This window comes from Stenella coeruleoalba (assembly GCF_951394435.1).
Source record: "Stenella coeruleoalba genome assembly, chromosome: 7".
NCBI lineage: Eukaryota > Metazoa > Chordata > Mammalia > Artiodactyla > Delphinidae > Stenella > Stenella coeruleoalba.
The window spans coordinates 90,226,227-90,254,060 of record NC_137153.1 but is presented as its reverse complement, the minus strand read 5'-3'; the positions used below and the strand labels follow the sequence as shown (position 1 = coordinate 90,254,060).

Sequence of the window (27,834 nt, the reverse complement as noted above, 5' to 3'; positions counted from 1 at the left end):
AGGAAATTGATAGCACTATAAGGTGAACGTCTTGCCTCACAGCTATGATAGGTTCCCCACCCCCACCCCCAGATTAAGATCACAGTGATAAAGAGGACTTCGAAAACTGTAAAAATCTTGCAGACTTTCTAACACTGGAAGTAAAACCAGTTATTATAAGCTAGTTTCAACTTAATGTGAGAAGACCATGACAAATTTGCCTTAAACATTTAATTTGACCAAAAACATCTGTAAATGGAGAACCTCTCCTCAGAATATTCCTTAGCTACCACTTTCCCAAATATCAAGGGTGCACCGAATTCATTCCATAACCATGTGAATTAGGCATTTGCAGTATCTGCACAGAGAAGGAAAGACTGAATTAAAAGCTGCCTTCCTTAAAGTGTAGTGAGACCTCAAAACCACACTAACTCTAACCTTAGGTACAAAGACAGAAAATCCACAGAACATTGACTCCTACACAACAAATGTGACTCTCTCACACACTGTTATCCACATTATTAACTACCTTTACCTTCCAAGAAAAAGGCCTATCATTTAACATTAACCATATTCTAATTTTAAACGTAGCTCATTTCTTAAAAAAATAACACTGTCTTTGATCAGATAAAGAAAAAAAATGGCTTACAGAATGCCACACAACTTTTCACAAGCAGCTAGACAAACTTTCCCTTTAGAAAAATTAGTCTGTATGCTACAGATTTTAAATTATTAAAGTACTATAAGCATCTAGAGTGCCACTTGATTCTTTTAAAGTATACTTAGACAACACAATTAAAATGCAAAAGCGTGACGTGAGAATATTCAAACATGACCATGATAACAATTTACCAATTAATGCCACTTCATTTCTTTAGTGGTTTAAGCACATTTTGGTAGGAAAAAGGCATTTTCAAAATGGAATACCAAATGACATACCAGAAAAACTCTTCCAAAAAACAAAACAGAAAAAGTCTGGGTTATCCAGGTAAATAAACTTTTGAATTAAAACACTACACGTTTTAACACACAGAGACAGACTTTAAGCAGTTCTACTCATTTCCATTAGAAAGACACAGAGGTGGCACTTACTGGTATAGTACAATCCCATTTTGAAGGCATGTAATGTTCTGAATATGTGAAAGAACAATAATAATATACAAAATACAATTGCATAAATTATGTTCCTCACTACTATATGAGGTCATTTTTAGACTCAAGATAAGAGTTTTATAAGTGTTAGTTTTAAGATCCTGAAAATTATAGAACAGTACATTCAAAGTCTGCATCAAGGAAACTCTTTAGTGGTTCAGAATCCTCTGAGAATGTACTAACCAGGAGTAAATCACTTTCTTTAAAAATAAGAAATGTTTCATATAACTCAGCAATTCAGCTCCTTTACCCTTAAAGATGATCTTCAGCACAGCAGAGTTACCTAAAGTTAAGACCAGCAATCATTTAAAAAAACGTTTTGTGTTAATAAAAAATAAAGGTAGACCACACAACATTTTGTTAACTGTCCTGGGAAAGAATCGTTCATAGTGCACAGAAAGGACCCCACATGGCTGTTTCCTGGGTCCAAAGAAATCCTGGGACGTTTTTAATTGACCTTATTACATTGTTGCAAAAGGAAGCAATATCCTTCTGTTCCCTCTCAGTGAGGTAGAACAACTGACCTCCCAAATTAAAACCCAGGAGCAGATCTGAAGAAAAAGTAGAGTTCAGGCAAAGCCGCAGAATTTACATTTTGATGCCTTCCTGCTGACTGAGCTGTGATAATGTTTTCTTAATCCGCAGAGCTGTAAGCCTAGCTGCTCCATTGGCATACCAACATTCTCTCATAATTTTAGCCATCACTCTCAAGGCCTACAAGAAAAGACAAGAAAGATCATTAACGCATGCACCACTTTTCACTGATTTGGATAATAATCTTTACCTGTAAATTTTCTTTTAAAATAACATATATACAAGTATTTCTGTTTCAGCATTACTTGTAATAGCAAGTGAGTAGAAATGACCTAAATACCCATCAACAGGGTACTGGTGCCAGGAGCTGGAAAGCAGATGGACAAGGGGTGATTTACTTTGTAGACTGAAAAGGCTGAATACTAAAGCAGAGTTGTTCAAGGCAAAGAAGGAACCTGACTCACCATGAAATGCCCCCCAGAAGTGAGGAATTAACTGCATCAAGTACCCCTGGGGTGGAGTTCAGGCTAAAAATAGGATCAGCCAAAGGAGCTAGAACCCCAGATAGCTGCCCCCCCGCCCCCCGCCCAACCTCACACAGCTGGGTGACTGCCCTACCCCCACCCCAGCAGAAGTCGAGAGGTTCGCACCTGAGAGAGTAGAACTGAGATTTCTGTCTTGGGGAACATGGCGAAGTTCCACACTGACAACACACTGAACGCTAAGAGCATAAACTTTCTTCCGAAAACACGGCCACTGACTTTACATAATCCTCCAGGTAAGAGACTGGAAGAGTCTTTCGCCCAAGAGGAAAAGCCTGAAGAGACTGACATCAGTGGTTCCCCAAGGAAGCAACCCAGTTACATCACGCTCACATCACAGTTGATGACGATAAGCTCCATTCGTGTGCACAAAGCTTCCCATCAGCTTTCAGTGCCCCTTTTATACATGAAGAGTATGAGCTTGATCAAACATTTGAGGAAAGTAATATGAAATGCAGAAGTTGACAAAAACAGAAAAAAGCACCTTGGAGAAAACAGAAGGTGTATAGAAAGAAGACAGTATCAACAATCTATCATTAATATCCTCAAAGAGATAAAAGAAAACACTGATATTGGACTTATCGATAATTTTTTGGGTTTTGTTTGGTTTTAGAAAAACTTCACAGAACTAGAAGATAAACCTGAATAATAATAATAAAAAACTCAAAAGATAAAAGCTGATACATCTCCCAGAAAGTTGAGAAAAAAAACCCCAAAGAGATGGATAATAGGAGGGAAAAGATAAGAAAATTAGAATGCCTGTTCAGGACATCTACATTCATAACCAGAGTTGAACAAAAAGAACAGAGGAAAATGGAAAGGAACACATCAAGGAAATACTTGAGGAAAATTCCCTAGAAATGAACATTTGTTTCCAGATAAAAATGACCAAGGGCCCAGCCCATACATGAATTCATCCAACAAACTGAGTGCCTATAGTCTACTAGATAACCATCCTAGGTGTTAGGGAACTAACAGCAGTGAACTAACAGACAAAATTTCTGCTCTCATAAAGCTGATATTCTAGAAGGCTAAAGCATATAATTAATAAATAAGCAAAATACATGGACTGTCAATGGTAAGTGTTAAGGAGAAACATCGTTTAGAGAAGGAGATAAAATATGCCAGGGAAGGAAGGTGCTATTTTAAATAGGTTGAGAGGTAATGTCTCACTGACAAGGTAACATCTGAGCAGAGAGCTGAGAGAGGGGGAAAATGAGCAAACCAAGAAACAGGAAGATGTGGGATCCAGGAAGGAGGATTCACCATAAAAGAGGCAAAGGGAATCACGGGTGAAAGGTGAGGGATATCCCAAGATGAAAGCTGGCCTAGAGAACAACCAGTCCAGACTGGAAAAAGTCAGACGGTTCTGAAGATACTTCTGTAGGTATCCTATCAGTTTCAAATTCTTGATGTGTTTCAGCTATTGAGAGATTTGTAAAACCCTAGAAAAGTGAAAGATTGAGTTAGTGATAAGTGCATAGAAAACTAGCCAAATGGAGAAAAAACCAAAAATGCCAGTGATGGCATTAATTCAGCATGCTGTGAGAGTAAGTGCAAATTGCATGTGCATTTTTAATGTTAACTGCTAACTCTCCTTCATGCTTAAAAAGCCATCTGTTTAATACTAATCTGCTCTAATCACTGAATGAGTACATGAGTAATTCCAATTTGTAACTGCTTTGTAGTATCAAGATCAAATTTTTACAAGACAAGATCTAGCCCAATTCCATTCGTTAAAACATGCAGATTCTGTGAGCACACAATATATTTTATCTGGGCCTGGATACTTGATTTGGTTGGAGGTAGCCAAGGAACTCTCTTGATGTCAAAGGTGTCTACTAAGGCCTACATTATTTTAAGATGTAAAATCAACTACTTAAGTAACCAGCTTTTTATTCTTCCTAAACTACAAAACATCAAATCTGGAGGGAAATGCTTTGTTTCACCAATATTATAATAGTATTATAATAGTAACAGCTAGCAATTAAGGACAGATTAAATAAAATTTTTCTTATGAATTCTTTAAAGGTACAACTACAAAAATATTTCTAAAACTTTTTGTAAGAGCTGGGATTGAAAAGCTCAGGCACTGCTGTAAAGCACTTTCCCCAAATTCCTGGTGAATAGTCATATGGGCAGTGAGATGAATAAAATGTAAAATCATCTGAACCATCTTCATAATCATCCAAATCTCTCATTTTACAAAAAGGCGTATTAAGGTCCAGAAAACAGAAGTGGTTTGCCCAAAGTCAGACTCTGAAATGGTAGCCAGGCTGATCTAGAATACAGGCCTCCTAATTCCATCCAGCACTCATCCCACTATTCTGGGCTGCCCTGATTGAAGGGAAGCTTTAATTAAACATGTAGGAGGCTTGGTTCATTGGCAGATCTAAACACTGTTCTGATACACTAATGGCCACTGAAAACGTTCCACAGCCCTTTCAATATACTTAAAATTGAACATAAAAAACAAATTATTCTACTTTTACTCACTGGTTTAACAGCCATGAAAAATAAAGGAATGGGGATTCTTAATGTCTGTTTTCCTTAAAGTAGCAAATTTCCACTTACTAACCAGAAGCAGTTTAGAGAACTGTGTAGTATCCAAAATAAATACTCACTTCACAGCTCTGCCATCTGTTTGGAATATTTGGCCTTAACTTCTGTTCACAAACAACTTTTCTCATTTCTTCAACTGATGGATCAGAAGGTACAAGATCATAATAAGGCAGCTGGTAATCTTCATGAATTCCTACATTGGTAGAGAAAAAAAAATCTATTTTGAAGGATTTACTCAGATAATGTCAGAGCATTCTTTGACCAGACAGAAAAAGAACAGCTGAGAGTCCTGTTACAGTGTCCCATTACTAAATCAGGTAAATGGAACACAGCTTACAGACTGCAGTCTCTCATCCACATCTCCATCAACAACCCACCTCCTTGAGTCAGTACTGAGCCCACACCTTGAAACTAAGTATTGCCATGGGATCAGCAAAGGCTATTTTAATGATGGTTAACTATGAGCTGTGATGACGAGATTTTCTCCCAGAACCCTAATGCGCAAGAAATGAAACCTTTTATTCTACAAGTGCACAGCCTCTCAGTTGGTACGGGGATACACACACTCTATCACTAAGGTGTGAATCTTACAAGGCAAGCCTGAGGTGCAAGTCCCTTCCTCTACTTGCATCTGTCAATAACATGTCCTATTTGCTACTCCACCCCTCACTGCCTCAAAACCCTGAGGCACTAGTCTGGTGAGCCTGGTCCTCAAGGATAAGAGACTATTTCTCAAGTAAACATTGAAAGTGCTCAGTCTAACACAAACTTACTTTAAAAAAGTAATGCAACGCAGTATATGTATTCTGTATATGTAATTTCCAGCTCTCAAGATTGAGAAAATAACCATAATCTCAGGGGGAAAAAGTCAGTCTGACTCAGGTACATGCTAGAAATAGCTTCCTGGGTGGCCTCTCAAGTAGTCATCCATTCTAAGTATCTATATTGCAACATAACAAGGGGTTGGTTTCTGTTGCTTCCCAAAATTCAAGTGGAAATAGAAAAAGACTACACTGGAATAAAGCTGTGTATTAGGATAAAACTATACACTAGGATAAAGCATGTCATGTCATTTATCTCTTTCATTTTTTCTGGCACTCTCAGTGATCACTGGGTAAACAATTTCATTCAATAAAAAAGGCAATTCTTGAACCACTTGTTCATGACAAAATGTTGGGGGAGGGGAGAGAGATTTACCACCAATGGAACATCGTCGAGCTATTTCCCAGAATACTAGTCCCATTGCATAGATGTCAGCACGTTTGAAGGATTCAAAGTGTTTCATATTTATGGAATCATCTAGAACTTCAGGGGCCATGTACCTAAAAAAGAAGTCAGCATTTTATTTTATGTAATAGTGACATTACTTTTAAACTGTTTCATAAACTTCCTTTTACTCCTGGGGGGGAGGTGGGGGGAGGGTCAATATTAATTTTGACCTTTTCCCCCTTTCACTATGCTTCTGCTGTTTTTTAAATTTAAAAATAAATTTTAATTGAAGTATAGTTGATTTACAATATTGTGTTAATCACTTTGCTATACAACAGAAATTCAGTTATGCATATATATATTCTTATTTAAATATTCTTTCCCATTATGGTTTATCATAGTATACTGCATATAGTTCTCTGTTCTATACAGTAGGACGTTGTTGTTTATCCATTCCACATATAATAGCTTACACCTGCTCACCCCAACCTCCCGCTCCATCCTTCTCCCAACGCCCTCCCCCTTGGCAACCACAAGTCTGTTCTCTTTGTCCCTGAATCTGGTTCTGTTTCGTAGATAGGATTATTTGTCATATTTTAGATTCCACATATAAGTGATATCATATGGTATTTGTCTTTCTCTTTCTGACTTGCTTCACTTAGTATGATAATCTCTAGTTGCATCCATGTTGCTGCAAATGGCATTATTTTGTTCTTTTTCATGGCTGAGCAGTATTCCATTGTATCTGTATACCACATCTTCATTATCCATTCATCTGTCGATGGCCATTTAGGTTGTTTCCATGTTTTGGCTATTTTAAATAGTGCTGGTATGAACACAGGGGTGCATGTATCTTTTTTGATTAGTTTTTTCTGGATATATGCCCTGCAGTGGGATTGCTGGATCATATGATAATTCTGTTTTTAGTTTTCTCCATACTGTTTTCCATAGTGACTGTACCAACTTACATTATTCCCACCAACAGTGGAGGGTTCTGTTTTCTCCACATCCTCTCCAGCATTTTTTATTTGTAGAGTTTTTAATGATGGCCATTCTGACTGGTGTGAGGTAGTACCTCACTGTAGTTTTGATTTGCATTTCTCTAATAATTAGTGAAATTGAGCATCTTCTCATGTGCCTGTTGGCCATTTGTATTTCTTCCCTGGAGAAATGCACATTTAGGTCTTCTGCCCATTTTTCGATTGGGTTGTTTTGTTGTTGAGTTGTATGAGCTGTTTGTATATTTTGGAAATTAAGCCCTTGTTAGTCGCATCATTTGCAAATATTTTCTCCCATTCTGTAGCTTGTCTTTTCATTTTTTTAATGGTTCCTTTCCTGTGCAACAGCTTGGAAGTTTGACTAGGTCCCGTTTGTTTGTTTTTATTTCTACTGCCTAGGGAGACTGACCTAAGAAAACACTGGTGTAATTTATGTCAGAGAATGTTTTGTCTGTGATCTCTTCAAGGAGTTTTTGGTGTAATGTCTTATGTTTAAGTCTTTAAGCCACTTTGAGTTTTATTTTTGTGTATGGTGAGAGGGTGTGTTCTAACTTCATCAATTTACATGCAGCTGTCCAACTTTTCCAACACCACTTGCTGAAGGAGAGTCTTTTTTCCATTGTATATTATTGTCTCCTTTGTCGAAGATTAATTGACTGTAGTGGTGTGGGTTTATCTCTGGGCTCTCTATTCCGTACCACTGATCCATATGTCTGTTTTTGTGCCAATACCATGCTGTTTTGATTACTGTAGCTTTGTAGTACTGTCTGAAGTCTGGGAGGGTTATGCTTCCTGCTTTGTTCTTTTTCTTCAGGATTGCTTTGACAATTCTGAGTCTTTTATGGTTCCATATAAATTTTAGGATTATTCTAGTTCTGTGAAAAACGTCATGAGTAATTTTGTAGGGATTGCATTAAATCTGTAGATTGCTTTGGGTAGTATGGCCATTTTAACAATATTCTTCCAATCCAAGGGCATGGGATATCTTTCCATTTCTTTGAATCATCTTCAGTTTCCTTTATTAATGTTTTAGCGTTCTCAAGTCTTTCACCTCCTTGGGCAGGTTTATTCCTAAGCATTTTATTTTTTATTTTTTCGCGGTACGCGGGCCTCTCTCACTGTTGTGGCCTCTCCCATTGCGGAGCACAGGCTCTGAACGCGCAGGCTCAGTGGCCATGGCTCACAGGCCTAGCCGCCCTGTGGCATGTGGGATCCTCCCGGACTGGGGCATGAACCTGTGTCCCCTGCATCGGCAGGCGGACTCTCAACCACTGCACCACCAGGGAAGCCCCTAAGTATTTTATTTTTGAGGGTGCAATTTTGAAAGTTTTTTGTTTTTTGTTTTTAACATTCCCTTCCTGATGTTTTATTGTTAGTGTAAAGAAATGCAACCGGTTTCTGTATGTTAATCTTGTATCCTGCTACCTTGCTGAATTCACTTATCAGTTCTAGTAATCGATGTGTGGAGTCTTCAGGATTTTCTATATGTAGAATCATGTCATCTGCATATAATGACAACTTTACCTCTTCCCTTCCAATTTGGATATCTTTTATTTCTTTTTCTTGTCTGATTGCTGTGGCTAGGACTACCAATACCAGGTTGAATAAAAGTAAAAGAGGTGTGAGTGGACATCCTTGTCTTGTTCCAGATTTTAGTGGGAAGGCTTTCAGCTTTTCACCACTGAGTATTATATTGGCTGTGGGTTTGTCATAAATAGCTTTTGTTATGTTCCCTCTGTACCCACATTGGTAAGAGTTTTTTTTTATCATGAATGGAATTTTGTCAAATGCTTTTTCTGCATCTATTGAGACAATCATGCAGTTTTTGTCTTTTCTTTTGTTCATGTGGTGTATCACATTGATTTGTGAATGTTGAACCATGCTTGTGAACTTGCAGTGAATCCCACTTGGTCATGGTGTATGGTCTTTTTTGTGTGTTTTGGATTCAGTCTGCTAATACTTTGTTGAGAATTTTTGCATCTATATTCATCAATGATATTGGCCTGTAATTTTCTTTTTTGCTGGTGTATTTGTCTGCTTTTGGTATCAGGGTGATGGTGGCTTCATAGAGTGTCTTTGGGAGTGTTCTCTTCAATTTTTGGAAGAGTTGGAAGGATCAATGTAAGTTCTTCTTTGTATGGTAGAATTCACCTGTGGAGCCATTTGGTCCTGGACTTTTGTTTGTAGGGAGTTTTTAAATTACAGATTGTTTCACCTCTAATGATCAGTCTGTTCAAATTATCTATTTTTTTATTGGAATGTAACTGCTTTACAATGTTGTGTTAGTTTCTGCTCTACAACAAAGTGAATCAGCTGTATGTATCTATTTCTTTTTGATTCAGTTTTGGTGGGCTGTATGTTTCTAGAAACTTGTCCATTTCTTCTAGGTTGTCAAATTTGTTGGCATTTAATTGTTCACAGTATTCCCTTATGGTTTTTTGTATTTCTGCAGTATCAGTTGTTATGTCTGTCTCCTTTTTCATTTACTTTATTTGGATTCTCTCTTTTCTTCTTGGTGAGCCTGGCCAGAGGTTTGTCAATTTTGATTATCCTTTCAAAGAACCAGCTCTTGGTTGTATTGATTTTTTTCTATTTTTTTAAAAAAATCTCTATTTTATTTAAAATCTCTTATTTTTCCCTCTGATCTTTATTACTTCCTTCCTTCTGCTCTCAGGTTTTGTTTGTTCTCCTTTTTCCTAATTCTTTTAAGTAGTAGGTTAGGATGTTTGAGATTTTTCTTGTTTTTTGAGCAAGGTCTGTATTGCTATGAACTTCTAAGAACTGCTTTTGCTGCCATCCCATAGATTTTGTATGGTTGTGTTTTGTCATCTGTCTCAAGGTATTTTTAAAAATATTTATTTTATTTATTTTGGCTGCGCTGGGTCTTAGCTGTGGCACGCAGGATCTTTAGTTGTGGCATGCAGACTTAGTTGCGGCTTGTGGACTTCTTAGTTACAGCATGCAGACTTCTTAGTTGCAGCATGCATGTGGGATCTAGCTTCCTGGCCAGGGATCGAACCCAGACCCCCTGCATTGGGAGTGCGGAGCCTTACCCATTGGACTACCAGAGAAGTCCCTCAAGATATTTTAAAATTTCCTCTCTGATTTCATCATTGACCCATTGGTTTTTTAGTAGCATGCTATTGAGTCTCCATGTAATCTTTTTTTTTTTCTCATTTCTTTTCTGTGGTTGATTTCTAGTTTCATGCTGCAGTGGTCAGAAAAGATGTTTGAGATAATTTCTATACTCTTAAATTTGTTGAGGCTTGTTTTATGCCCTAGTAATGTGGTCAACCCTAGAGAATGTTCCATGTGCACTTGAAAAGAATGTTTATTCTGGTTTTTTTTTTTAATGTAATGTCCTGAAAATGTCAATTAAGCCTAACTGTTCTATTGTGTCATTTAGGATCTCTGTTGCCTTATTGATCTTCTGTCTAGAAGATATGTCCATTGATGTGAATGGGGTGTTAAAGTCTCCTACTATTATTGTATTCCCATCAGTTTCTCCCTTTATGTCTGTTAGTATTTGTTTTATGTATTTAGGTACTCCTATATTATTAGGTGCATATATGTTGTCAAGTATAAAATCCTCTTCCTGTATCGATCCTTTTATCATTATATAGTGTCCTTCTCTATCTTTCTTTATGGGCTTTGTTTGAAAGTCTATTTTGTCTGATATGAGTATCGCAACCTCCCCTTTCTTTTCATTTTCATTTGCATGAAATCTTTTTCCATCCCCTCACTTTTCAATCTATGTGTGTCCTTTGCCCTAAAGTGGGTCTCTTGTAGGCAGCATATTGTAGGCTCTTGTTTTTTTCTATCAAATCTGCCACTCTTTTTTTCTATTTAAAAAAATTTATTTTATTCTTGTTGATTTACAATGTTGTTAATTTCTACTGTACAGCAAAGTGATTCAGATATACACATATATATATATATATATTTTCATATTCTTTTCCATTATGGTTTACCACAGGATATTGAGAGATCTCTTTTTTTGAGAGAGAGTATATTTTTATTATTTTTTAATTTTATTTTTTATTTTATACTTGGGTACAGTTGATGTACAATGTTGTGTTAATTTCAGGTGTACAGCAAAGTTGTTCAGTTAATATATATATCCATTCTTTTTCAGATTCTTTACCCATATAGGTTATCACAGAGTACTGAGTAGAGTTCCTTGTGCTACACAGTAGGTTCTTATTGATTATCTGTTTTATATATAGTATTGTGTATGTTAATCCCAACCTCCTGATTTATCACTCCCCCCTACCTTTCCCCTTTGGTAACCATAAATTTGTTTTCTAAGTCTGTGAGTCTGTTTCTACTTTGTAAATAAGTTCATTTGTATCATTTTTTAAATTGCACATATAAGTGATATCATATGATATTTGTCTTTTTCTGTCTGACTTACTTCACTTAGTATGATAATCTCTAGGTCCATCCATGTTGCTGCAAATGGCATTATTTCGTTCTTTTTAATGGCTAATGGTCCATTGTGTGTGTGTGTGTGTATATGTATATATACATGTGTGTGTGTGAATACACACACACCCCACATCTTTTTTATCCATTCTTCTGTCAATGGACATTTAGACTGCTTCCATGTCTTGGCTATTTTAAATAGTGCTGCAATGAACATTGGGATGCATGTATCTTTTTGAATCATGGTTTTCTTGGATATATGCCCAGGAGTGAGATTGCTGGATCATATAGTAGTTCTATTTTTAGTTTTTTTAGGGAGCCTCCATACTGTTCTCCATGGTGGTTGTACCAATTTACATTCCCACCAGCAGTTGTAGGAGGGGTCCCTTTTCTCCACATCCTCTCCAGCATTTATGGTTTGTAGATTTTTTTGATGATGGCCATTCTGACTGGTGTGAGGTGATACCTCATTGTAGTTTTGATTTGCTTTTCTCTAATAATTAGCTGAGCATCTTTTCATGTGCCTCTTGGCCATCTGTATGTCTTCTTTGGAGAAATATCAATTTAGGTCTTCCACCCATTTTTTGATTGGGTTGCTTTTTTTGATAGTGAGCCATATGAGCTGTTTGTAAATTTTAGAGACTAAGCCCTTGTCCATTGCATAGTTTGCAAATATTTTCTCCCATTCTGTGGTTGTTTTTTTGTTTTGTTTATGGGTTCCTTTGCTGTGCAGAAGCTTACCACTCTGTTTTTTGATTGGAGCATTTAGTCCATTGGCATTTAAGTAGCTATTGATAGATATGTTATTCATTGCCATTTTGACCTTGTTTTCCTGTTGATTTTATATTTCTTCTTTGTCCTTTTCTATTATTTTTCCTTTTGTGATTTGATGATTTTCTCTTGTATTACACTGACATTCTCTTCTTTTTTGTTTCTGTCAATCTACTATATGTTTTTGATTTGTGTTTACTCTGTTTCTGAAATATATTAACCCCGTCCTATATCTACTTGCCTTAGACTGGTAGTCATACAGGCTCAAACACATCTAGGAAATGAAAAAAAAAAAAAAAAAATCTACATTTTCTTACCCTCCTTCCCCACATTTTATGAGTTTGATGTCCTCTTTTACATCTTCATGTTCATCCTTTTGCTGTTCATTGTGGTTACCATTACTTTCACAGAATTTTTTTTTTTAATCTGTGTGTGTACTGGCTTATTTAGGTAATTTGCTTTCCAATTGTGATTTTCTCTTCCCTATAGACTGTTACTCCTTTTCTATTTAGAGAAGACCTTTCAATATTCCCTTTAGGATAGCTTTAGTACTGCTGTATTCTTTTAGTTTTTTGCTTGTCTGAGAAATTCTTTCTCTCTCCTTCTATTCTCAATGATAATCTTGCTGGGTAGAGTATCCTAGGTTGCAGATTTTTCCCTTTCAGGACTTTGAATATATCTTGCTACTCCCTTCTGGCCTGCAACATTTCTGTAGAGAAATCAGCTGATAACTTTATGGGGGATCCCTTGTAATTAACTCTTTGTTTTTCTCTTGCTGCCTTTAGAATCCTCTCTTTTTGCCATTTTTATTATAATAGGTCGTCGTGTAGATCTGTTTGGGTTCACCTTGTTTGGGACCCTCTGTGCTTCCTGTACCTGGATATCTGTTTCCTTCCTTAGGTTTGGGAAGTTTTCAGTCATAATTTCTTCAAATACATTTTCGATCCCCTTTTCTCTTTCTTCCCCTTCTGGAATCCCTATTATGCCTAGATTGGCATGCTTTATATTATCCCATAGGTCTCTTTTTTTCATTTGTCTGTCTGCCATCCTGATTGGGTGATTTCCATATTCTATCTTCCAGTTCACTTACTCGTTCTTCTCAATTATTTATTCTGCTATTCATTGCCTTTAGTTTTCGTCTCAACAAGTGAGTTTTCTTCTAATTTTTCTTGGTTCCTCTTTATGGTTTCTAGTTCCTTTTTGTAGTACTCTGCATTTCTGTTGATAGCCTTTCTTAATTCCTTCAGTATTTCCACGATTTCCTTTTTGAAATCAGTGTCCCCTAGACCGAAGAGGTCTGTTTCATTGTTTGTTCTTTCAGGGGAATTCTAATGGTCTTTTAACTGGGAGTGGTTCCTCTGCTTCTTCACTTTACTTGTATTTCTTATTCGGTGAGTTTAGGAGAAACAGTTATTGATGGTGATCTTGGAAGACTGTTTATATGTGGGGGTGTCCCTGTGTACCTTGTGTGGGTTTAATACTTTTGGTGCAAGGGCTGTTTTTAGTATGGACGCCTGTCACCTCTTTCCTCAGCATGTGCTGGCAGTTATCCCCTTGAAAGAGGGTGTGCAGATGTGGCGGCGGATGCCTGGTCCTGGGGTTGGTGGTGGTGGCAGCTCACGTGTGCCCCCAGAGCGCATGAGGGGAGCAGAGGCAGCTCACGATCGATCGCTCCTGGAGCCTGGGGTGGAGGGGTGGGGTATGTATTGTGACTGCTCCAGGAGTTTGTGTAGGCTGTGTCCTGCTGCCTGAGAGCTCATGCCAGGAAAAAGGCTGTAATGGCAGGTCCCAACCCTCCCCTCATGCACTGCCCACACAATGGCACCTGGCCTCTAAGGCAGCCCAGGCTTCCTCTGTGTATAATCTCAGGTGCAGTCAGTTGCACCAGCCTCCAGCCCCTTCAGACGGTTTCTACACAGCCCACCCCTGTCCTCTCCCTGGGTCTGATCTCTGAAGCTCAAGCTTCCACACATAACTGAGATCATATTAGACTCAAGAAAAATATTAAATATCCCAACTAGTTTGCAAATTAATGATGTCAACCAAATCCCATGAAAAGCTGAAACAGCAATTTTATGCTATCTGCCTTATGATCTAAGTTTCCAATGACCCACAAGTAATAACTGACTATCCTAGGTGTCCTAATGTACACCACCTACTTGGCTATGTACTATGTACTATATTTTAATCTAGAAGTCTTCTCACTAATACAGGATAAAAGGAAAGACAAAGACATACTCCAGGGAACAAAATAATAGATAAAAATGAATGCCAGTTCTCCTATTGATACCACCTTGCACAGTTCTGAGGCTTCAAAAGTCCCAGGACTCACAAAGACCTGCAGCAACCACTGCCTGGAACACTGAGTCAAGAGATCTGAGAGTCCCTGTCGAATCCATAAGTCACAAATACGACTGAGATAGAACATTGGCTCTATTCAAGTCCAAGGTAGCAGTTTGAAGATATGTGGTGGCAAATGCTGTGTGATACACAGAGCAAAGCCTTTTGGGTCAGAAAGGCCCAGGTTCAAATCTTGGCTCTTCAGCTTACCATCCATGAGGTTGGTTGGCCACATTACTTAACCTCCACAAGGCGGTTTCCTCATCTCTGAATTGAGGGTAGTGATACCTACCTAATTAGGTCCTTTGAGTACTCATAGACTCAACAAATATTTATTGAGGACTTACTATGTATTAGGCACAAATGGATGCTGGGAATACAAGGCTGCTCTCAAGCAGCTTATGATCCAATGGAATATACAGACAAATAAATGGACAGTTATAATGTGCTAAGTGCCTCAATGGTCCAAGTTCAGCATGCAGTGAGGGCCCTTGCCAAGGACATCTAACAGTCCAGAAAAGGATTTCTATGAGAAAGGAAGACTAAGTACAAGCTAGGGAAATAAAAGCAGAAACTATGCTCTAGGATACAGCACATGGGAAAATTTGAAGAGAGAAAGGCATGTTTTCAGGAGATAAAAATATGAAAACAGTTGGGCTAACTACAGCACAACATTTGTAGAGAATAATAAATGATATACATAAAAGACCCATTAAAATGATTGGCACATAGTAGGTACCCCATAAACATTAGCTACTATTATGATAACGGTAATATTTTCTGGAAAGGCCACCTTTCATCAGCAGTTACCTTTTTAAGTCAGGTAACCTTGGTTTCAGAGCAGGCAAGACCATGAGATCTTCTACCTGTGAGCAATCTAATAAAGTACAAGGTCGAGTTTCAGAAAAGATATGTATCTAGAAATGAGAAGGAAAAGAAGTCAATTTCAGAACATATTAATCACTGTGTAGCCATAAGTATACCTTTTTGTTCCCACTCTGTGGTTTGGAGCAATATCAATTGTATCTGTGGCCGAATCATGTCTTACTGCCAGTCCCAAGTCTGCAATACAGCAAGTTCCATTCTTCTTTACCAAGATATTCTTTGATTTCAAATCCCTATGAGCAATGGCTGGTTTTCCTAAAGAAAGAAAAAAATTAAACATGGTTGCTTAAAGGGTAATACCAATCACAAATCTCACCTTTAGGTTCAAAAGCTTCTCCTCCCATCCCAGTGTCGAAGCATTTCAACCCCCATCACCGCAATACCTCAGCCATTACTAAACCACCTTAAGGGAATCATTACACAAAAAGTTGCTGAAATTACATTTCTTCAAAGAAAATGGATGATGCTCAAAAAATATAAGTCTAATATGCAAAGACTGGGGGTTAAAGATACTAGTTTGTTGATACCCTATGAATTTTTTACAGGAATCCTAGTCACTGATATTCGAATTCAAGAACCAAGAATCTCAATCACTTCCTTTGTCTATCAACTGGAATGTACTCACTAAATGTATAATACCTTAATACCACTAGAAAAAGTTGTACTATGCAGGGACTATGTATTTTAATCTATTTATTTAGTCTTCTCACTAAAATGAAAAAAAATAAAATTTTAAAAATAATTTAAAAATAATTAAAATTAAAAAGTAATAATTACAATGTGGAAAACTTGGAACCCTCAGAGACTGCTGATGGAAATGTAAAATAGTACAGGCACTTGGAAAAAAAAGTCTGGCAGTTTCACAAATCTTTAGAGTAACTATATGATCCAGTAATTCCACTCCCAGGTATATATCCAAGAGAACTGGAAACATGTCCACACAAAAACTTGTACAACAATGTTCATAGCAGCATTATTCATAACAGCCCAAAGTGGAAACAACCCATATGTCCATCACTGATGAATGGATACCCAAAATGTGGTATATCCATACAATGAAATATTACTCAGCCATAAAAAAGAATGAATTGCTGATAAATGCTGCAGCATGGCTGAACCTTGAAAATACACTAAGAGAAAGAAGCCAGTCACAAAAGATCACATATTGTATGATTCCTTTTGTATGCTATGTCCAGAATAAGCAAATCTATAGAGATGGAAAGTATATTAGAGGTTGCCTAAGGCTAAAGAGTTTGGGGGGAAATGGGGAATGACTGCTAAGAACTACAGGGTTCTTTTAAGATGATGAAAATGTTCTAAAACTGATTGTGGTGATAGCTGTACAACTCTGTGAATATACTAAAACCCACTGAATTGTATACCAAATGGGTAAATTATAACTCAATAAAGCTATTATAATCAACAATAATAAAATTTACAAAGATGGGGCTGGCTGAGATAGTAAAACAGCATGTGTGTTGTAAAGTTGGGAGTTGGGGGAGTCATCAGGTAGCAAGTGGATAATCATTACAGCAGAGAATATATTGGCATCTGATATCTTATATGGCACAAAAATCAAAGCATAAAAATTTCATAAACTTAGTATTCAATTTTTCAACTGTAAAACTATCTCATGCAGTCTCCTTATCCTAGGGTCAAATATAATTATTAGATAGCCAGATAGCATTTATGGAGCATGTTGATGTTTACAAAGCTTTTTCACATTTCATATGGTACTGCACATAAACTAAATTCCAAAATCAAGATCCTCAAAAATCACAAAGACTAAACGCTACTACTTTTAAGAACTTACAAAAATATCAGTATTGTTACAATGACTGGAGAATCTCTGAACAAATTCCCAGATTCATAACTCCACCTTAGATTTTCAACAGAAAGGTAAAATATTCTCATCTAAAAACTCATTTTAAATATCTCCAATTAAGCTGACTTCTTGCAAAAATTTTCTGAACAGACATTAGATCCATGGGAATTTAAAGCTTAAATAACAGGATTGCTTTGAGTTACCTTGGGTACCAACTATCTCCATGTGAAGATGGGCAAGTCCACTTGCTGTGGACAGAGCGAGTTTTATCATTCCTTCCACAGTAACTGTGTATCTGTTCAAGTAATCAAAAAGGGATCCATGCTCATGATAATCTGACACCAACCAGAGCTGAGTCCATGTACCATTGTCTGCCAAGTAGAATAACAATATTTCAGATGGGCTATAGAACATTTATGATTTATTCAAAAGTTATCATTTTTTACTCTCAATCCTGAATCACACAACTGCAATATGTTGGTACCTCAAATTTGTATATATTTCTTTCATATTTTCTTATATTTCAGTTTTCTTATACTTTCACGTATGTATCCTTTAGATCCTTAAAGTAAGCCCCTTTAATCTTGAGATAAGGCAAGGATAACTAATCCCATTCAAGAGAGAGGGAATCATAGTTAAAAAATGGTGATGTTGAGTCCACACAGATGGTAGCAGGGCTGGGATAATGCTTCGAGGAATGCCTGGTTCAAGTTAGGTGCCTGGTTCAGGTTAGGTGCTCAACGATTGTTTCTGGAAGCGGGGAGGGAAACAAGGGAGGAGGGAGGGAAGAAGATGAGAAGTACCTGGAACCTAGTGTGGCTATAGTGGGAATGGAATATTATTGGAAACTGAAAGGGAGCTTAAATGAGAACTGCAAGCTTTAATGACAAACAGACTGTGTGTACCGTTCACAAAGAAGCCAGAAAAGATTACAATTCCAAGGTTTCCAGATTAGAAAAATATAAAAATAGTGGTATCACTGACACATGGGGAAGCTGAGACAGGAGCTAAAAATGTCATGAGGAGAAAAGGCTAGGACTGAATGCAGTTTTACACAAGGTGATTTTGAACCTCAACAACTAGGAATATGTGTCCTTCCAAAAGTTCATTTGTAAGCCAGTACATGAATTGGAAATGTATGTTCCCATGAGAATCATGGTAAAGGTTCTGGCTGGGCTTCTAGGCTAGGCTGGTCCACAAAAGCCAATTTAACCTAGGAGTAGCTGGCAAGTCATATATTTCACAAAATCATGAAAGCAAAAATATTACAACAATACTAGGAGGCAGGACAATTCAGTAAAAGATGCACACTTGGAGTCATTCTGACCTGGGTTGGAATCAGGGCCTGGCTGTCACTGACTACATGACCTCAGACAAGTTTCTTAACCAATGAGCCTTTGTTCCTTCTTTTACACAACAAGAATACCTTACTTTGTGAGACTACTAAGAAGATTTTAAAAATAGGATAATAGATTTTTAAAAAGCATTCAGTACAATGCATGGCACATAAGAACTTCCCCATTAGTTGTAAAACAAAAGAAAAACTGATTGACATAAAACAATTTGTATATTTTGAAGGTTGTTAATTGAAAGAAAGCAATTCTGATTAGAAAAGATTAAGGAATGAAATGTTTTCAGAAGATTCTGGAGGAGATTTCTGGGTATTTTCGAAAGGATTTAAATATTCATGATACTAGTTCTTTATCAACTTGTTTCTTCATAAACTTTGTAAACTGATTCTGTTCAAACTTATACCTTTCCTCGATACAGGTACATCACTAGCTTTATCTGCATGCTTATTAACCATACCTGAATTCAGAAAGGCTCACAAATACAAGAAATAAATAGGAACACAGCAAGATGGAAGAATGGGAGGTTTTCTGAGGTAAGTTACAAGAGAGGTGGAAGGAAGAAGGACATATTAGAGGCTATGCCCACATAAAGGGTTGTCTAAGGTGGAATTAACTAAATCAGTATGAGAAAGATAAAGAAAAGGGGAATAGGGGATGGAGGGGCTAGGTTCTAGGCAAAGTCCATTAACCCTGACAAAGAAGAAAGGAGGTGTAGGGAAAAGCCAGCAGGGTTGTCAGTTCCCATGGTAACCTCCAGATGACAGTAACAGCTTGGCTGCTGCCTGAGCAAAAGGGAAGAGTTCAGGGCACAGCAGCAGGAACATTTTGTGTCAGTTAGTGTGTTTACAACTTGGAACAAGCCTAAAACATGCTGGGCCTGGGTAAGGGTTGAACCTCAAAATGTATATTTGAAAGTCACCACTACCTACCATTGAGTTTGAAAGCAAAAATGTGGGTAAGTTCTTTGAGGGAGAAATTACTATTTGTAGAATTAGAGCCTTCATATGTATTAAGAAGAGTTTCAGAAAACAAAAACACCTATTAAGAAATAAGAAAGTCCAGAGTCACAGAAAACAAAGGTTGTTTTAAGGGTTGGGGGAGAAGCTAAATGGTGTCGAAGACAGAAGAAAGTGAAAACTAAGGACTTGGTCAGACTATGATCACTGCTTTTGTTTGTTTTGTTTTTAAATTAAGTAATACTGAATTGGTAGTATCTATTGATAATCCCTGCTTACATCCATCACCGCCCCTAAGTCACGAAAAGCAGATAATCACACTTATACACCTCCTGATTTGATGCAATAGAAAGAATATGTAGAACGTATATATTTTCAGGAAACCAATAAAATAATCAGATTCAGTCTCTAATTTTAACTACCAGTTTTCAAATTATACAAGGAGCAAGTTCAGAGATACTATAAGAATTCAATTAATGATAAGCCCTATAGGACAAACAATCCAGTTTCTTTAACAAATAAACTCCGAGAAGAAAAAGACAAAGGGTAACCCTAGTGATTTTAAGGGATTTAAGATAAATATCAACCAAATGCAATGGATCCTAAAGTGAATAACCAATTGTTAAAAAAAAAAAAAAAGGGGGAGACCACTGCAGAAATGTGAAACTGACTAGATATTTGATGGCATTTAAAAAATTGACAATGGTAGTATTGTTATGTTTCACAAAAAAAGATTCCCCATAATCTAAAGATACAAACAGATATTTATGGATGAAAAGATATGCTATCTGGGATTAGCTTCAAATAATTCAGAGGGGGCAGAGTAGGTGGAATCAGAGCTCAAATATGGTTGGCAGTGAGCTGATAATTGTTGAAGCTGGGTGATGGGGGTTTATTATACTATTCTCTGCTTTTCTATATACTGGAAATTTTCTATAAATAAAAGTTTAAAAAAACAAGTAATAAATGTTTGTTGTAAATAAATTTGAAAATACAGAGAAGCAAAAAGAAAAATCAAAATCACCCATGAACACAAACTGAGATTAAACATTGTTAATATTTCAAAGAAATAAATATTGTTGAAGAAAATGGGAAGGGAGAGAAGTAAAAAGATGACTATGGTTATGGCCTTTAAAAAAGATGATAGCATTTTTTTTAAAAAAATAGGAAAGCTGGGAAATACATTTGACTCAGGGTGGGTGTGATGAGAGTCGAGTTGTAATACTGTGTTGGCCAAAAAGTTCATTTGGGTTTTTCTGTAACAGCTCATGGAAAATCCCAAATGAACTTTTTGGCCAACCCAATACAAGCCTCTGACAAAAGCTATAAAGGTACGATTGTGGGCACTACTATAATAACTGAAGCCAGGAAAGTAAATGAAGTGCAGTCTGAAGTCACTTTTCACTTTTCACAGTCACCTCTCATGCTGTCTACTGACATGGCTTCCTCACTTGCTTCAGCATCTGCCCCCAGGCCTCAAGCACCTGTGTACCACAGGCAAGAAAAGGTCCACATGGTTACTAAGGGCAAGGTGGTTTTGGAGAAACCATTTCTCTATTTAAGTGAGTGAGTTTACTTAAAAGATTAATCTATTTAGCCTAGCAATTTAAACACAGAATACACTGAGAAGTTATTCTTACTCTCCCTATACATAAGGTCATTAAGAAATATTAGAATGCCCTAATGGTCAGGAAGAGATTAAAAGGAAACATATGAGCTCTAGCCTATCTCAAAACTCTGGGCAACCAGAGTTGATAAATTTTTTTTCTACGTTATGACTATCCTCAGTAACTAACTTCCCAGAACCAAACAACAAAAGCATGTAACCTTTTTTTAAATAGCTCTTTACATTTTATAAAGCAATTAGAGGTTTAGGAGCATGTTGTCAAGAGTCAAGAAAATCTTTAAGAAGTTCTTGTTCCTAAAGGCTTCTAATATATTCTATTTTACTTAATAGGTCTAATTTATATTACAAACATCCATTTCTCATCAAATATGACAATGTTTAATAGTCTTCTTTGTGGAAAGGATTAAGTATATTTTGTAACACTCAAAGGAGAAGCAAATGTTACTCACCTTTATTGTCTGCTGCTATAAATCCCAAGATGTTTTCATGACGTAACATGACGGTCTGATAAATCTCTGCCTCACGGAACCATGAACGTTCTTCTCTAGAGGAGAATATTTTAACAGCAACTTCTTCTCCTCTCCATTTTCCTCGCCAAACTTCTCCAAAACGACCTTTGCCAATACTTTCTTGTAACACAATAGTTCTCGCAATTGTCCTCTGAACAAGCAATGGTAAACCTAAAGATAAAAATAAATAGTATTCGACACAAACAACCAATATCGGTATCTGTTTCTAACACCACGATAGGCGTTAAAAGAGTGACTCAGAAAGGTTTAACTCCTTAAAGGAACTTACAATCTCACTGAGGAAATATAGAGTAAATTTGCAAAAACAGTAATTCATGATAAAAGGAAAATAATAAATACAATAAAAGAATCCAGAAACTCCTGCCTAGAGAGTCAAGGTAGGCTTTAAAAGATAAGCTGAATTTAGATTGTCCTTTACAGAAGGGATAGGACAAAGAAGACAAGGAGGTAAGGTGTTTAGGTAGGAGGAATATGCAAGCAAAAGTAGAAGAAATGGATGATACATGTTTAGGGAACCAGCTTAGATAGATAAGCAGAAAAAGGATGTATGGGGGGCTTCCCTGGTGACGCAGTGGTTGAGAGTCCGCCTGCCAATGCAGGGTACATGGGTTCGTGCCCCGGTCCGGGAAGATCCCACATGCCGCGGAGCGGCTGGGCCCGTGAGCCATGGCTGCTGAGCCTACGCGTCCGGAGCCTGTGCTCCGCAACGGGAGAGGACACAGCAGTGAGAGGCCTGCATACTGCCAAAAAAAAAAAAAAAAAAAAAAAAAAAGATGATGTAGTAAAACAGTAGAAGAGAAGCTGCACCAGAATGTGAAGAGTACTGAATGCCCGGCTCAAGATGACCAATGAGAGCTGTGGGTGAAAGAGAACTAGTAAACATTTCCATTCATTTCATGACTGGAAAGAAATAATTTAAAAATCTTATTTCAGAAAGATGAGTCTGGTAACAGTTTTACAAAAGGAGGAGGAGAAAAGTGTGTAAGGAGGAGGAGAAAAGTGTGTAAGGAGAAAAGGAGGAGAAAAGTGTGTAAGCATAAGAAATGAAGAAGTAAATTCTGGTCTAACTTTTAATAAATCAGTAAAAATTATCACAGAAACCATTTCAAGGCAAGCAATTTACCAATTTACGTGCCAGGAACTGGCTGCCTAGGCAACACTAATATCTTAAGGAAAGATGCCAAGTAACTTACCTTGGTGATGAAACATTGGCAATTTTCTCACTAACTGAACTTACCTTACTATAAAATACATAGTTTTAAATATTACCACACTTATTTCATTTACATAAAAGTATTTACTAACTACCTACAAAATTTAAGTAACACTATATTTGGGACTAGTCCAATTCCCCATGGACTAAGAACTGTCGAATTATACTGACACTGACAAAATATCAGTGTACATCGTGTTCTACAGTATTTTTAGTCTAATACACATAAATTGGTGTCACTTATAATCTATCTTGAATTGCCTGCTAGATCAAATTAAACTAATGGAAGTAAATAAAATTATCTGGTCTCTTTGATTCTCTGGTGTGAAATACTAATAAATCCAAATGTTAAATCTTTAAGTTGTCTCTTTTCATCTTTAAGTTTCTCAAATAGATCCTTCCTTCCCCTTGCTCTATCCATCCTCCGTACTTCCTGCAAAGTAGTTAGCAGTCTAATTGTAAACAATTGTTTTTATAAGGAGACTACTGGTTAAAAATAAATCTGTGAAAAATCCTTATTTAAGTCAAGGAGCTCTTTTGTATTATGAATAACCAATTCCTAATTATGTTGTTTACAGTAGACACTAACTTACAAAATTTTCTTAAAGCCTTTGAACAGGGCCACACCATGTACTTAAAGATTTAAAGTATACTTAAGAGTTCATTTCAGGAGGCTGATCTGGAAGTTAGAAATGCAGGGAATAAAGAAGAAAGGGAATAGCAAATGGGAAGTCTGAAAATGCCTGACACATTCAGGACTCACGCAGGGTCAAGAAAGCCTAACAGGACAAAGAAAGTCTTTGTCTTCCCCTTCACAACTGGATTCTAGATGCGGAACTAGAATTAAAAATCAAATCTAGATTTATCATATTATCTGTATTTGGTTACCATAACCCACATGAAAATCTGAGCATTTTTTAAAAAGTAATAGTTTTTTTCTAAAGACAAAAATAAACAGGCCTAATTCAGATCTCTATATTCTCTGCTTTACTTCTGTACCTTTTAGAACTGCTTGAGCGAAAACTTCAATGGGGAAACAGGGTCCAAGCACCTTTACATGCAGTGAACAACAAAAATAAGACCTGAAGGACATGCATGCATTAAAGAGATCGTAAGCATGAATGAGACATAATAAACATTGGCCTAAGAGATGCACACTCTCAAAAACTGGCACACAGGGGACTTCCCTGGTGGTGCAGTGGATGGGACTCCGCACTCCCAATGCAGGGGGCCCGGGTTCAATCCCTGGTTGGGGAGCTGTATCCCGTGTGAGTGCCACAACTAGGGAGCCCATGTGCCGCAACTAAGGAGCCTGCCTGCCGCAACTAAGACCCTGCACAACCAAATAAATAAATCTGGCACATGTTTGCGTGTTCCCACATACTTTGCAATCTAATGACAGCTTAAATATGGGCACATGCACAACCTGTGATTCAAATAAATGCAACAGGGATACGATTAGCTTTAAGTTTAGAGCTAGGTTCCAGAACACATCTCTCCATTGTCTCCCTGCAATTCCTAAGTTAAAAGTAGTCTTTGAAAGAGAGAGATAGGGCCTTTCCTCAATTATGGTCATAGTACTGAGTAATAAACATTTGAATTCATAACATAAAATGTTTTATCTTTTCCTCAATGAGTGAAAGAACTAAAAAGGATATTATACACAGACATTTGACTTACTCAGAGGCATGAGTCCCATTCATGAAATGGCATTCAGTCTTTATAATAAATAGAAGGAAAAGCAATGGAATTTTCTGCTGTCATTCAACAGAAGATAGCTTCTGTCTGGATAAATCTGAAAGCCATTAACACAGAATAAACTATGACAGGGAAGGAGGCCTTAAACTAGTTTTTTGGTAAAATGCAGCAAATTCATACTGTATATCAGATTTTTTCCAAATATCTTTTCAATAAGAATAACACCTGTCATTTGGATATAACTTTACAATCTACCAAGTGCTTAAGTGCTTTCACACAAACATCTCGTTTCATTTGAACCTCACAACAATCCAGTAATGTACACTGGGCAGGGTTCATTACTTTCATTTTAAAGACGAAATAACTCAGGCATGAGACATCAGCTAACTGCCCAAAGCCACAGAGCTGGCAAACAATGCAGACAAGTTTTTGCAGGGTGTAAAAGGAGGCATAAAAGGAGGGAGAGAAGCTTTCAACAATAGAGCTGGGTCCCTGACATATATAGAAATATAGATAAAATAGAAAAAGAACAATTCCATTCTTTACTACAATTCCATTCTTTACTTCACGTCTGTATCTTAAAAGGTAAATAAATATATTCTTATTCAGAAACAAACTGCCATCCAGACAGCAATTTGTTTTAATCCTTTAGGTAGGCTTGCTCTCCTTGAGGCCTGATACATACCACTGTGCCAAGTGGCAGGAGCTGCTTTGATTTCCCTGGGTGTAAGTGTGGCAACAAGAGAGCAGGTCCAAGGGATTAATTCCAAATGATCTAAAGCCACCCTAATTTTCTGTGACTTTGGCCCTTGCTTATCATATTTTGTTGGTCCAGGTTAGCTTCTAGAATGAGCCAGATATTCTTTGGGAACCCTTTGAACTAACTCAGAATCAAAGGGGAACCCTAAAATAATCTCTCTCCACTCCTCCACCACTCCTGCCCAAAGACTGTCACATCTTTAGTACTAAGGCTGCTCCATCTCAATCCAGCCAGTCACTGCCTCCCTCCTCACAACAGTCACAGGGATTCCTAAAGGCTGCCTTAAGAGACCCGGGCTCCACCGTAAGCCTGTATGTATCCTAGCAGTCATGGGCAGAACTCACTTACTGAATATGTACGGCCAAATTCTACAGAAGAAAACTTTATGCCATGAAGTCAGTTTCTTCATATTTAAATGAATAAACATACATATATATACATGAATATACCTTCATTCCCTTAAAGACATTTGTCATTATGTGAACTTTCTGTATCATCAGGTGAGATTTTGTGCTTCAGAGTCATATTCCTCCCCCAATCACAATTTCTGCTTTAAAGTTCCTTCAGGGACTTCCCCGGTGGCGCAGTGGTTAAGACTCTGCCTGCCAATGCAGGGGACAAGGGTTCGAGCCCTGGTCCGGGAAGATCCCACATGCCATGGAGCAACTAAGCCCGTGCTCCACAACTACTGAGCCTGCGTGCCACAACTACTGAAGCCCACGCACCTAGAGCCCGTGCTCCGCAACGAGAAGCCACCACAATGAAGAGTAGCCCCCGCTCGCCACAGCTAGAGAAAGGCTGCGCGCAGCAACAAAGACCCAACGCAGCCAAAAATTAAAATTAATTAATTTAAAAAACCAATAAAGTTCCTTTAATCACTTGATTATAAAATTCATTATACATATATTTTTAAATCTTTTTATCCATGAATCTAGCCCTTATTTGAAGTTAATTTATACTTTTTAAAGGACAGTACATCTCATTTAAAAGTCCTAACAAACCACTTTAAGTATTATTATCAACAGTATCTGTCCCATATTTCTGATGAGGAAACAGAAGCCCAAGGAGAAAACATGGTTTAACCAAGATCAGACAGCCAATCAATGACAAAGCTTGCACTGGAATCTAGATCTCTTAATTCCTGGCTAGGCATTAAGTGTCAAATTACAATACTGTAGAGGATAGGAATCTTCTCTTAGTATCCTTCCAAAGCACATGTAAGAAAAAGTGAAAATTAAATTCCCTTTTGATTTAAATATGAAGCACTGACTGCTATGCCAAAATTTGCTTCAGGTAATTAGATAATCTATCTCTGATCCCACAAAAAGCAAAGAGAACTGAGAAAAGCAAATATCAGAAGGGCCATGGATCCATAAAGCTATATTAAATAACAAGGTGGTCAGACTTTTTTCTAAAGTGAGAAAATGACTAAAAATTCATTAGTTTAATAAAAAACTAGCCCTGAGCCAGAGACAGCAATTTAATGTTGAAAAAGCAAATAACCTTCACAATTCCAAACACACTCTCTGTCATGCCTGCTTTCAATACAGAAATAAAGCTGCTAAACAGTCCTGAAGAGAATGGGTAAACTGCAGATTATTTGAACATCTGTGAACTTCGGCCTCAGCTACAGAGGAATAACTGTCCTTATTCTCACAGAGTCATGAGAAGGTGAGAATGTTTTGAAAGTTACACAAATGTGAAGGTGACTTACTTTTACTGCTCAAATAAGTCAGTCAATTTTATTTGTCCTTACTAAACTAGCCATAGTCAGATACAGACCTAGCTTAAAGACCTTTATTAGGTTCAAAGCTGGAGTAGTATTCACACTATCCCAAGTTTTAACATACTAAGCCAACTGGCTTAGCCAACTAATAAATAACACAGTTAATTTTAAAAAGACATCTTAGGAAAAAGAAAAAAACAAATACATTACCTGATCCAGAACCCGATGTTGTCATATCATAAATTAAATCTTTTAACGTAGTACCCTCTGAAATAAAGGGGCGATCTAATGAAGGATCTTCTTCATTTGGCACTCGATGGTGAATGACAGTGCGGTTATGGCAGATATAGACCATCAACATGAGTGAGATGCAGACGAAGCATACTGGTCCAGCAATGACAGCTGCCAGTTCGACAGGACCAAGGCCAGATGATGGCTTTCCTGGAAAAGGGCCTCAAGTGAAATAAACATCAACAACAATAACACTGTAGGCGGCATCCACAATTTCCTAAATCCTCCACATTTCCTGCAGTTGGCCACTACTACCATTAGTCAGAGCCTCATCACAGCAGCTCATAAAGCTCAAACCCGTAACAAGTGAAGCACTTAATCTTCTCCCATTGGCTCTCCTTTTATGATCGCTATGAACATCCACTTAGTCTTCCTGAAGTCTTGAGCCATCCCCTAAATAACAAGGCCAGCTACCACAAACACTGTAGGACCACCACCCACCCCCCTTAGCCCTGTCAG

General features: G+C 37.4%; 1 protein-coding gene across 3 annotated transcripts in view; it reads right to left on the bottom strand.

Moving 5' to 3' along the window:
- Positions 1–1,266: 1,266 nt before the first annotated feature.
- TGFBR1 (transforming growth factor beta receptor 1) overlaps positions 1,267–27,834 on the bottom strand; it is a 65,806-nt gene continuing 39,238 nt past the window's right edge. For 2 of the 3 annotated variants that reach the window (XM_079925992.1, XM_079925994.1), the window contains exons 3-9: positions 27,295–27,537; positions 21,607–21,837; positions 17,426–17,593; positions 15,496–15,652; positions 5,967–6,091; positions 4,832–4,962; positions 1,267–1,845 (exon numbers count right to left, since the gene is read on the bottom strand). In XM_079925992.1, the coding sequence (XP_079782118.1) occupies positions 1,720–1,845; positions 4,832–4,962; positions 5,967–6,091; positions 15,496–15,652; positions 17,426–17,593; positions 21,607–21,837; positions 27,295–27,537 (1,181 nt within the window). In that variant the 3' untranslated portion in view covers positions 1,267–1,719. The remainder of the gene's footprint in view (positions 1,846–4,831; positions 4,963–5,966; positions 6,092–15,495; positions 15,653–17,425; positions 17,594–21,606; positions 21,838–27,294; positions 27,538–27,834) is intronic. The other variant, XM_079925993.1, reaches the window with a different exon arrangement.